The sequence below is a fragment of the Phalacrocorax carbo genome, chromosome 20 (genome assembly GCF_963921805.1).
Source record: "Phalacrocorax carbo chromosome 20, bPhaCar2.1, whole genome shotgun sequence".
NCBI classification, from domain to species: domain Eukaryota; kingdom Metazoa; phylum Chordata; class Aves; order Suliformes; family Phalacrocoracidae; genus Phalacrocorax; species Phalacrocorax carbo.
Window position 1 is genome coordinate 9,001,894 of NC_087532.1, and position 12,151 is coordinate 9,014,044.

At 60.2% G+C, this 12,151-nt stretch overlaps 1 protein-coding gene across 1 annotated transcript; it reads left to right on the plus strand.

Annotated features, from left to right (window-relative positions):
• The first annotated feature begins 3,235 nt into the window (after window positions 1-3,235).
• On the plus strand, window positions 3,236-4,123 carry LOC135316554 (coiled-coil domain-containing protein 81-like). The gene is made up of 3 exons (XM_064470155.1): window positions 3,236-3,387; window positions 3,653-3,909; window positions 4,012-4,123. Exons 1-3 carry the CDS (start codon window positions 3,243-3,245, stop codon window positions 4,099-4,101), a joined length of 492 nt encoding a protein of 163 aa, XP_064326225.1. The 5' UTR covers window positions 3,236-3,242; the 3' UTR covers window positions 4,102-4,123.
• Window positions 4,124-12,151: the final 8,028 nt, after the last annotated feature.

The window sequence follows — 12,151 nt, forward strand, 5'->3', positions numbered from 1 at the left end:
GCAGGCCCCAGGGCACGCTGGGCGCTCTGGTCCCTCCCTTGCCACGTGGCGTGCTGGGAGCTGTGGCTTGGAGACGGACACGGCGTCTCCTGAGCCGTGCTCACCGGCGCCTCTGGGCTGCTTGGGAAGAGCTGGAGCTCAGGGGAAGGACGGACACGGCCTTGGCAAGGACTCGGCCCTCAGTGGCGCCAAATTCTCCCCAACACCCAGGCACACAGGGCTAACGCCAGGCTGTGCAGAGACGGTCACCCGCTTCACTGAGCTGGGGTTTTTCTTCCCCTAAGAACACTGCAGGAGCAGAAAATATTCTGGGAGGAAATACAGGAGAGGCGTGCCCAAGGACTTTGCAAGCGGCAACGTCATTCATGATCCTTTTCCCAAAGAGATTGTGCTTTTATCGGAAACGTGCAAAACCCAACGAGTTTGAGTCGCAAGTAAGGAAGCAACCCAGCAGCCAGCGGGAAACAAGGCTGCCTGGGTCTGTTACGGGCTGTCATCAGCTCTAGGAGTAAAGCACGCTTCAGGGTTTCTGCAGGGAAACCAAGCGTGCTTTCCCTGAGCCTCGTCCCTCCTCGGAGCCTTGGTTGGAGGAAGCGCTTGCTGGTCAATTGTAGCACAGAGATGGCCAGGCCCAAAGACTTGTGGCGAATGCAGTTAAACCCAGTTGGCGGCCGGTCACAAGCGGTGTCCCCAGGGCTCAGTGCTGGGGCCAGTTCTCTTTAATATCTTTACCAATGACCTGGATGAGGGGATCGAGTGCAGCCCCAGTAAGTTTGCAGAAGACACTAAATTGGGCAGGAGTGTTGGTATGCTGGAGGGTAGGAAGGGGCTGCAGAGGGACCTGGACGGGCTGGATCATTCGGCGAAGGCCAAGCGTATGCGATTCAACAAGGCCCAGTGCCGGGCCCTGCCCTTGGGTGACACCAACCCCAGGCAGCGCCCCAGGCCCGGGGCAGAGGGGCTGGGAAGTGCCCGGCGGAGAAGGCCCTGGGGGTGCTGGCTGACAGCCGGCTGGGCATGAGCCAGCAGTGCCCGGGTGGCCAAGGAGGCCACCAGCCCCCGGGCTTGTGTCAGCACTGGTGTGGCCAGCAGGAGCCGGGCAGGGATGAGGCCCCTGTGCTGGGCCCTGGGGAGGCCCCACCTCGAATGCTGGGCTCAGGTTTGGGCCCCTCGGGACAAGAAGGCCCTTGAGGGGCTGGAGCGTGTCCAGAGAAGGGCAGCGGGGCTGGGGCAGGGTCTGGAGCACAAGTGTGCTGGGGGGCGGCTGGGGGAGCTGGGGGGGTTTAGCCTGGAGAAGGGGGGGCTGAGGGGAGCCCTTCTTGCTCTCTGCAGCTGCCTGAGAGGGGCTGGAGTGAGGGGGGGGTCGGTTTCTTCTCCCAAGGAACAGGTGATAGCACAAGAGGAAATGGCCTCAGGCTGCGCCAGGGGAGGTTTAGGTTGGATATCAGGGAACATGCCTTCACTGCAAGAGCGGTCAGGCCCTGGCACAGGCTGCCCAGAGAGGTGGGGGAGTCACCATCCCTGGGGGGGTTCAAAAATATATAGAGGTGGCACTTGGAGAAGTGGTTTAGGAGTCCTGGTAGCCTTGGGTTGGCGGTTGGACTTGATGATTTTAGAGGTCTTTTGCAGCCTTAATGATTCTGTGATTCTATTAGTTTCTTCTCTTGCTCTCTACATTCAGGCTTCTTTTCATACCCACCTCAAAACAATTTTGAGCAACCTTTCCCAAAAGCATGTGGTCCCCTGCACCTAGACGGTCTCTGCTTGGGCTACGTGGGGACAAGGACGCCTGGGAATTTGGGGGAATTTTTAGTTCCAACTTGATTTTGTTCCCCCTTCAAGTCTCCTAATCTTGTCTCTCTGGCACGGTCTTGGTGTCCTTGTTCAGCAGCCCTTGTAGGCGACCCTTTGGGTCTGCCTGTGGAGAGGGCAGCGGGTGGGTGGGGAGAGCTGCCCCAGATGCCCTCTGTGGCAGGGGCTGTGCTCACCTGCAGCCCCTCTGACACGGGCCGTGGTCACAATGGGGCACACCCCCTCACCGGGACACCTTGCCTCTCCCCACGGCACCCAGCCCGCACTTCCCTGCCAGTCAGGGAGGAGCTCAGGTGTGGGGGGCTGCTTTGGCCACTGCTCTGCTCTTGGGAGCTGCTTTGCAGCCCGCAGGGGGAGGCGGAGGCAGGCAGTGCCACAGCGCCGGCGCTGTGTGGACAGGAGGAGCGGAGGGGCTCGGCCAGGAGGAGCTGCAGCCATGGAGTGGTTCTCCTCTGCCTTCCTCCATGCGCTGTCTCCTCACCTGGCGGATTTCACAAAGGAGGGTAGGTGCTGCCAGAAGGTCCCGTGCTCGAGGCTCGGAACTCGGAGACACCTTCCTGGCGTGGACTGGAGCCCGTCCTTGTGCCAAGCCTTCTCCCCTCTTTCTTTCAAGTACAGAGCTGTGTCCCCAGCACGGGACGCCTTCTCATGGGGACACAGCTAAAACTCGGCTCTGCAGGGCAGTTCCTGCATGGGTGGTGTGAGGGGGGAGGCGGTGGTGTAGGACGACGCCTGCACCTGCTGCCTTGGCAAGGCGCTGAGCTTATTGACGTCACGCGTGCCCTGTCTCGCTCTTCTTCCCCAGAGATGGCCAGCATTTGGGATAGCGTGTCGGAGTGCTATCGCCAAAAGCTGCTGCTGAACAAGGTGGGCTGCTTTCCTTGCTGTCCTCCAGACCCTGCTGTGTCCTGGCCCCTCCCCGGCCTTTAATTCCTCCCCGCAACGGCTTAGGAAGCAGAAAACATGCCCCAGAAGGATCCTGCTGAGGACAGCTTTGCCACAGAGCAACTTCTGAGTGGACGGAGAGAAAAAGCAAAGCCCCGCTTTGGACAAAGAAGAACGTGGGCTTTCTTCTTTGGAGGCTTCCCTAGGCCTGCTGGCAGGGTGTAATGAGCGGGCAGAGAGCCGGGGGCAGTGTCCAGGGCTTGGCCCTCCTCGGGCCCTCTCAGGCTCCGGGTGGTGTGTCCTGCTTGTCCTTCACCTTGCGTGGCCTGGGAAGAGGGTGGGAGGGTAAAGCGGAGGGAGAGGGGAACAAGGTGGAGGGCAAGGCTCTTCCCCAAAGCTTTCCAACGGGGCCCCACCTTGTCCCTGGCGACCACCGGGGTGGGCAGGCCAACAGAGAAGCCTTAGTGTGCCTCGACGCTCTTCTCCCACCGGAACAATTCCAACGGCTCTTTCTTTCTCACTCTCGTTGGCAGGCTGTCAGGCTAATGGGCATGGCCACCGTCTACATCAGGGAGGAGGACTTTTGTCATGGGAACAAGGCGAGTGTCAAGGTCCAGAAACCCATGTTCCACCTGGACAAGCCAGTTCTGCTGGAGAAGAAGCTCTGCTATGAGACCAGATCACGGCCCGGTAAGAAGAGACCTCCAGGGCTGGGCTTCCAAAGCCTTGAGTCAGAGCTGGCGTTTCCCTCCCGCTCCCCCTTGACAGGAGCAGCGGTCTGCGTGGGGACAGGGTGCTGGCCCCCAAAGGCAGGCCGGGCCGCTTGCTGCTGCGTGGGGAGTCGGTGGGGTGGGAGGAGGCTTGGTGGGCTCTTGATGGGTCGCGGTGCTGAGAGCTGATGTGAGTCTGCTGAAGGCTGAGCAAGTGACTTTGTTGCCGGGCGGTTTCTTTGCAGAGGACTTAGAAGTTGCAGAGCTGATCTACGCCGAGGTCGCCTTCTACCTCTCCATCCCCAAGAAAAAGGTCTTGAAGTGCGTCAAGGCTACCACAAATGTCATCGCGTGGGCCTTGACCGAAGGCAAGGACTTTGACTTTGTCTTCAAGAACTTTGGCATCCTGGTGTGCCGGGGAAGGAGAGTGGTCATGCGGTTCTTCGAAGACCTGCTGCGAGACGTGGACAAGACCGGCATCCTGGCAAACACTGCCCTGCGAGTGAGTCTGTTGTCTTTTCAGCGCTCCCTCTACCTCTCTTGCAGCCAGGTCGAAGCCATGACCTCGGGCACATTCACTCCCCTGCCTCTCTCCTTCTTGCAGAAGTCAAGCCTGAGGCCCTTGGTCATAGCCCGCAATGAGACAGCTGTTTTCCAGATGCCTCCTGGGGGGATCTTTGTGTTCCCACAGTGAGTATGTTTGCTTCTGTCGCCCCGGGCTGACCAAGCGAGCACCTTCTCAGCCCCTCTCTGGTGCAGCCGCCCAGAGGTGCCAAAGGCCGAGTTCCTGGGGCTGCTCTCCTCGGGAAGCTGCTGTGGAGTAGCTGTGCCCAAGGGGTGCTTCTCCGTGAAGTGCATGGCCACTCCTCGTCCTTTGGGAAGCGGGGTGTCGTCAAGTGGAGCACCAGGGGAGAGGGCCTGCTTACCTTCCCAGCCGTGTGGGGCGTGGAGAGGCAGTGAGGGGGACCCTTTCCCATAAAGCTTCCTCTGGTCCTCCCCTCTCCTTTGGGTGAGAATGAAATAGAGAAGCACCCAAACAAAACAAGCCCAAGGTGTCAGCATTTTCACGCGGAGTTTGCTGACGCTCCTTTCCTAATGTCTATTGCCACCTTGTTGTATGTTGCGCTCTGCAAACCTGGGGACTTGAGAGTAGCTCAGCTCTCGAGCAGCTCTGGGAGCAGCTCCTTAGTGGGGGCTGCAGGGGACTCCATTGCCCCTTACTGAAACCACCGGCACCTTCTTATTTGCAGGCTTGTGTACAAAAGTGCCACGTCTGAAAAAGAACTGGCTGACAAGGCGGCCCAACGAGGTACCGTAACAACGCACCCACGCCATGTAGAGACGCAAGCGTGTCTTCCCCACATATGATGCCACCTCCCCGGGGCGAGAGGTTCTCCAAAGTGACCAGCACGTCCCAGCTCACCCCCTTTTCCAAATGGGGCCCCTAGGAAGGAAGCAGTGGGGCAGGAAGTGCTCAGGGAGCAGCGTGGCCCCGTGGGAAGGGAGGGCTGGGAAATAGTGGTCGTCGGGAAAGGGCCAAGACCGCCCTAGGAAGCCCGACGGCAAGGCCTGGGGGTCCAGGCCTGGCACTAGTAGCAGTCGCGTGCACAGATGGCACGTCTGTCTTGCGGGAAGCGACCCAGAGGTGCAGCTGTGAAGAGCTTCCTGGTCTTGTGCTTCCAGAGGCTCGTCCTGCTGAGCGCCTGCTCTCCCGAGGGCGTCTTTCTCCCGTCCGGACAGGGGGCCTTGGTCTGACGGGAGAGAAGAGGGGCAAGGCGGGGACTGCAGCAGGTAGCGTAAGGTGAGACTCTTCAGCCACCCCTGAGCGGCACGTGGCTCATGGCCGTCTCGTCCTGGCTTTGACTTGACTCCTGGCCTAGGCCTAGCTCCCGTGCAGAGCTGCCTTGTGCTGCCTGCACGGGGCTGCTCCCTGAGCACCAGCTGAAGAACAGGCGCCTGCTGTTCTCGTACAAGCCCCGTGTGCGGTGTGTTTGCAGCGTGCTGCCGCCAATAGAGGGGACCCGTGCAGAGAAACGCAAGGAAGCCAGAGCGACGGACCGTCCTCAAGTCTGGCTGCCTCCTCTGGACAGTCGGCTGGGAGCAGCAGAGGTACGTGCTACAGGTGGACGTAATGATGGTGTCACGTGTAGGAAAACACGGCTCTGTGGAGAGGGTGTCCTCAAAGACAGCCGCGACACTGCGGACGTGTTCATCCCGTCACTCCTCCTGCCTCTGCCTTTCGGCCTGGCCAATGACCCCATCTGTTCACACCACGCTTGGCTTCCACGTGGACCCCACCTCCCGGTTCCCCCATCTCCTGCACCGGGGTCCCCGCCGGGGGCTTGCAGTCCCTGGCGTCTCTAGTGCTGCCCTGTCCAGGGGCGGGAGAGAGGTGTGACCTGGGCTCTAACGTTCCTCTTTGTCCCACCCAGGCCAAGAGTCAGTCCGAAATACTCCAGGTGAAGTGGTCTGACTTGTACGCGTGCTTGCCCTGGCCCAAAAGTAGCACGCAGGAGAGGGCCGAAGTACAGGCAGGACAGGAGGAAGTCATCTCCTGGGCCAAAAGGGATGGGGAGGAGATTTCTTACTGCCATCCCCGGGCAGAGAAGGGGAAGATACCGGCCCCTCCGCTGGAGACGCCACAGCCAGAGTAAGCGTGCGGCAGCTCCCGGCAAGGCTGGGGAGAGTCGAGCGGCAGAGACCGCCCGTCTGCGGGGTCAGGGGCCCGGTTTCCCCTGACACGGGCATGCCTGGGGTCAGCCCCGATGCCTGGTGTCCCTGGGCAGCCCCAGCCTGTGAGCAGGGGCCAGGGCAGGGTGTGAGAGGGAATTTGTCCCTGCTGTTGCAGCATCAGGTCACCACGAGCAAGGCAGGTCTTGGCAAACCTGGAGTGGTACAGATCCCGCCAGCAGGTGTGGAAGAGGAAGACAGAGCTCAACCGGCTGCAGGCAACAGTCCCGAAGGAGGTCCACTGGTAAATATCTCCAGGCATGGGAGGCATTTTCCTGGTGCACATTCTCCTCCCTTGCCCGGGCAGCGGCAGCTGGGAAGGACTGTCTGTACTGACAGCCGGGTGGCAGGAGAGCAGCGAGGTCCTGAGGCTGTGCCCCTGAGTTAGAGCTGCCTTCCAGCCCCAGGGAGATGTCCGCAGGCAGAACAGGGGCAGACGGGGACATGGCTTTCTTCCTCTGGGATTGGCTCTGCCTTTCCACCCCACAGACACTGTCCCTCCTCTGCCACGGCACCCACAGCCGGACACCTTGCCCGGAGGGCCCTACCTGTCCGCTGCCAGGTCTCAGCCCTGAGCTGATGGGCCTGGTCCAGTGGAGCAGGGGGTGTCTCAGAGACCACAGCAAGCCTCCAGGACCAGGCCTGGCAGGCAGGAGGTCTCTGCCCTCCTCTCTCTACTTCCAACTGATGTCAACACGCTTTTGGTTCCCCCTCAGCGTCGGGAAGAAGATGGAGCTGCACGGCCTCAGAGAAAAGCACGAGGCCGGTGCGACAGCATACGGGACGTGTGCGCAGTACGGCCACGTCGCACCACGCAGACCTGCAGCCCGGCGTTGAGGAGCAGAGCCTGAGGGGCCCAGCAAGCCCCAAGCTTGTCCATCGTGTCAGACTCGAGCGAATGCGTGTTGGTGCTGGAGATCCCGCTCTTGCTGCCAGCGCTGCCTGCTCTGCAGCAGCAGAGCCCTCAGCAGAGTGGGACCTTTCCAAACATTGCATTCCTCCTGGAGATGCCAAATAAAGACGCCAGGGTCACCAAGCCCTGCCTGGAAGGACATTCATTGGCCGGCCTTTGGAAAGGACGGGCAGCTCCTGATCCCGCGTGCTGGCCCATCCTCCTGCAAAAGCAGCCTGCGTGCACAGTGCCTCCCGTCGCCAGCACCCTCGGTGTGACCGTGCACAGGCAGCTCAGCCTGGTCTTGCCCAAAGTGGGAACTGGGCAGCACTGGAGGGGAGGAGGGGAGATGCGGGCGTGCAGGAAGGGGAGAGGAGGGGAGGGCAGTGCCCAGCAAGGTGGAGGGAGGGCGCCTGAGCACACGGGGATGGGGATTGAGGAGGACATCTAAGGGCGCCTGCAGGGAAAGAAGGCACTCTGAGCCTGCCAGGAGGGCAAGGGAGGGCACCCGAATGCCGCGGGTGGGACTGAAGGGGATGTGTGCATGAACCAAAGGGCCAGGGGAGTCTCAGAACCTGCAGCCAGGGTCACAGAGGAGATGCAAATGGGCACTGTGGGGAATGGAGGGGCTCTCAGTGCTCTGCAGTGCAAGGTCCTGCTGCTGGGAGGTCGTCAGACAGAGCTGCCTCTGGTGCACACCACCTTCATTTTTACATCCGCACCGCTCAACAAAAGCTTGTCAGGGGACAAGTCACAAGGCCCATGGCCTCACCGGCTCAGAGGATGGACCCAGCAGATTTTACAAGCCTGACTTGCTGTTCTTTTTCTTGTCCTGCTCCAACTGTTCTCTCATTCCTTTCTCTTCTCAAGGCTGGGGTGGTCCTTCCCTCTGGGGGCTCTACTTGGCTCGCTCTTTTAAGGCTTTTGCTTTGAATAGAAGCACTTTTCTAGTGCTCCTGTGCCTTTCCAGCTTATCCATGCTGACCATGGAAGCATGTTGCTTGCAATATCTTGGGTGGTGCTTTCCACGTGTGACTTAACAATTGCCAAACTTCTTTTCAACACAGCCTTTCTAAACAGGCCATGGACTAGGCCCCCGACACCTGCACCGCTTGTTGCAGCAAGGCTGTTGCTGGCTGGGCTCTGTATTCATGGCCAAGCACAGGTCCCCATGATTTTAAACCACCCCCGTTTTGGTGTGGTTTCTTGACATATCAGAGGCTTCCTGGGCTGAAGATGAAGCTTCACAATCTCATAGCCCAAAGCTAAAGGAGACGTGCCTGTTCCGGTCAGCCTTTATTTCAGTGCTGATCATGTCAATGTGCTGGCAGTTTACCAGCAAGTAGCGTTGGCTTATCACTGTCAGGATCTTCTTATCGCCACCAGTCGGAACATAGCACAAGAGGAGAACCGCAGAGTCCCCAGAAACCTGGTGCTACACCCCACACGTGTGTAGAGGTACAGTTAAACCCTCCAGAGAACCCTGCTAATGATGTGCCACATCCCCAGCCATAGCACAAGCGTAGGGCTCTTCAGCCTTTCTGAGCTCTCTTTTGCCCTGCCACTGCTGCCGAGTTGACAGCTGAAGCTTTGTTGTGGGAGTTAAGAAGATGATTCCGATATTCCATCAACATGGAGAGGGACGGATAATAGCCTTTCTGCAAAGCAGACTGCCATGTCTGTCCCTGCAGTGCCATTTCAGACATGGTGTCTTTGCTGATGCCATGTGCTGATGCTGTGTGCTCCTCTTTTCCCACCAGCTCCACCTATCTCTACTCAGAGCTCCAGGGGCTTCCCCTGGGCAAGTGTGGTCAAGTTCAAGTGCCCTGAGTTTGGCCTTTGTTCCTGTGGAATGCCTTGGGGTGCACAGAAAGGCACACCCAGGGGGGTTGTGGGTGCAGCAGAAGGAACGTGGAGCGGTCCAGGCTGCCCATGGGACTTGCAACATGCCAAAATGTACAAGAGTGGGCTGGACCTTTGACAGATAAGCAGGGGGCTGCAGGGTGCACAAAAGGGCACACCGAGGGGGTTTTGGTGCACTGAAAGGCACATGGAGGGGTGCGAGGAGACCCCACAGGCACACCCAGGGGTCCAGGGTGCGCCCAGAGGCATGCTCAGGGGGACCAGCCACAGCAGAAAGCAAAGCAAGGGGAAGTGGCCAGTCCCAAAATGGACACCGGTGCCCTCAAAGGGACGCTCAGGGCTCCAGGGATGCAGAGAGGGGCACACTGACGGGCCCAGTGTACCCCCACAGCTCACACCGAGAGCCCAGGAAGCACAAAAAGGCACATGGCGACGTGTCCAGCCACTCACTGTCTCTTGTGCTTCCCGGGAGCCTTGATGGCGAGAGCCTGCCATGGTGAGCCCGTCCGTCTCCCACACAGGTGAGTGCTGTGGGGAGCTGGGAGATGAGGACGGTGGGTGTGCAGAGCGTGCGGGGAGGTGGGTGCCTTGGAGAGGTGGCCTTGGGCAGCCTCTGGAGGTTCCTTCACGGGCTTTAGAAAGCCAGTTGCCTGATGGTCAAACATGCAAAATCTGGTTTCTTCCTTTGTGCGTGTCCCTTTCATCCTTTCTTTCCTCTGGCGGGCTTGCATCTTTGCAGTGTCCTCTCACACTTGATTAGAGGCCATTATGGCCTTGGGTTAGGTCTGCTGTAGCACTGACCCCGGATCTTGCTTTTTCTCTCCCAGTCACTGGTGAACATGAAACCGGATCTGCTGGGGATTCTCCCTGGACGTCTCCTGCTCTTCCGCCAAATTGAAACAAAGTCCAGGCTATCCCCTTGCAGGGCAACACCGCCCGATCGTGATGCTCTGAGAACAAGCATTAAACTGGTAGAACACACGCATGAACCTCTGTGAAAAACCTTTCCCTACGCCCGCCTCCCGTGCTTTCCCATCGCCGTCCCTCACGAGCTACCTCAGCATCGGGCTGAGCAAGGTTTTGTGGCTGGGACAGCAAAGCCCTTGGACACCTGCCCTTCCCCGGCTCCCCACGGAGGCGGGTCTCAGGGCACCTGGAGGGGCTGCAGGTGCCATCCCGGCTCTGGGGACCATGGCCAGGCCTGTGGGACTCTTCTCAGCCCAGCAGCGGTGCTGGGGGCCGGGCCGCCGGGGCAGCCAGGGCCGTTCCCTGCGCCCGCAGCCTGCACCCGGGCAGGGTGTTGGGGGAGGCCCAGTCCCGGTCGGGGCGGGATGGGGGTCTCCAGGGGATCCCCCTGGGGCTGGAGCAGCGCGGCCCTGCCTGGAGCTGCTCCCTCCTGCTGGGTTGGGGGCTTCGGGCCCGGGCAGGGTGGGGCTTCCATGGACACCAGCCGGGAAGGGGACCCGGCCTGGCCTGGGTGCGCCCGGGGCTCAGTGCGGGTGTGCAGGCCCCAGGGCACGCTGGGCGCTCTGGTCCCTCCCTTGCCACGTGGCGTGCTGGGAGCTGTGGCTTGGAGACGGACACGGCGTCTCCTGAGCCGTGCTCACCGGCGCCTCTGGGCTGCTTGGGAAGAGCTGGAGCTCAGGGGAAGGACGGACACGGCCTTGGCAAGGACTCGGCCCTCAGTGGCGCCAAATTCTCCCCAACACCCAGGCAGACAGGGCTAACGCCAGGCTGTGCAGAGACGGTCACCCGCTTCACTGAGCTGGGGTTTTTCTTCCCCTAAGAACACTGCAGGAGCAGAAAATATTCTGGGAGGAAATACAGGAGAGGCGTGCCCAAGGACTTTGCAAGCGGCAACGTCATTCACGATCCTTTTCCCAAAGAGATTGTGCTTTTATCGGAAACGTGCAAAACCCAACGAGTTTGAGTCGCAAGTAAGGAAGCAACCCAGCAGCCAGCAGGAAACAAGGCTGCCTGGGTCTGTTACGGGCTGTCATCAGCTCTAGGAGTAAAGCACGCTTCAGGGTGTCTGCAGGGAAACCAAGCGTGCTTTCCCCGAGCCTCGTCCCTCCTCGGAGCCTCGGTTGGAGGAAGCGCTTGCTGGTCAATTGTAGCACAGAGATGGCCAGGCCCAAAGACTTGTGGCGAATGCAGTTAAACCCAGTTGGTGGCGGGTCACAAGCGGTGTCCCCAGGGCTCAGTGCTGGGGCCAGTTCTCTTTAATATCTTTACCAATGACCTGGATGAGGGGATCGAGTGCAGCCCCAGTAAGTTTGCAGAAGACACTGAATTGGGCAGGAGTGTTGGTATGCTGGAGGGTAGGAAGGGGCTGCAGAGGGACCTGGACGGGCTGGATCATTCGGCGAAGGCCAAGCATATGCGATTCAACAAGGCCCAGTGCCGGGCCCTGCCCTTGGGTGACACCAACCCCAGGCAGCGCCCCAGGCCCGGGGCAGAGGGGCTGGGAAGTGCCCGGCGGAGAAGGCCCTGGGGGTGCTGGCTGACAGCCGGCTGGGCATGAGCCAGCAGTGCCCGGGTGGCCAAGGAGGCCACCAGCCCCCGGGCTTGTGTCAGCACTGCTGTGGCCAGCAGGAGCCGGGCAGGGATGGGGCCCCTGTGCTCGGCCCTGGGGAGGCCCCACCTCGAGTGCTGGGCTCAGGTTTGGGCCCCTCGGGACAAGCAGGGCCTGGAGGGGCTGGAGCGTGTCCAGAGAAGGGCAGCGGGGCTGGGGCAGAGTCTGGAGCACAAGTGTGCTGGGGGGCGGCTGAGGGAGCTGGGGGGGTTTAGCCTGGAGAAGAGGGGGCTGAGGGGAGCCCTTCTCGCTCTCTGCAGCTGCCTGAGAGGGGCTGGAGTGAGGGGGGGGTCGGTCTCTGCTCCCAAGGAACAGGTGATAGCACAAGAGGAAATGGCCTCAGGCTGCGTCGGGGGAGGTTTAGGTTGGATATCAGGGAACATGCCTTCACTGCAAGAGTGGTCAGGCCCTGGCACAGGCTGCCCAGAGAGGTGGGGGAGTCACCATCCCTGGGGGGGTTCAAAAATATATAGAGGTGGCACTTGGAGAAGTGGTTTAGGAGTCCTGGTAGCCTTGGGTTGGCGGTTGGACTTGATGATTTTAGAGGTCTTTTGCAGCCTTAATGGTTCTGTGATTCTATTAGTTTCTTCTCTTGCTCTCTACATTCAGGCTTCTTTTCATACCCACCTCAAAACAATTTTGAGCAACCTTTCCCAAAAGCATGTGGTCCCCTGCACCTAGACG

Coding starts and splice junctions, on each gene's coding strand:
- LOC135316554 (XM_064470155.1), top strand. CDS start 3,243: ATGGGCATGGCCACCGTCTACATCAGGGAGGAGGACTTTTGTCATGGG. Junction 3,388..3,652: donor TGAGACCAGATCACGGCCCG/GTAAGAAGAGAC, acceptor GTTTCTTTGCAG/AGGACTTAGAAGTTGCAGAG. Junction 3,910..4,011: donor TGGCAAACACTGCCCTGCGA/GTGAGTCTGTTG, acceptor TCCTTCTTGCAG/AAGTCAAGCCTGAGGCCCTT.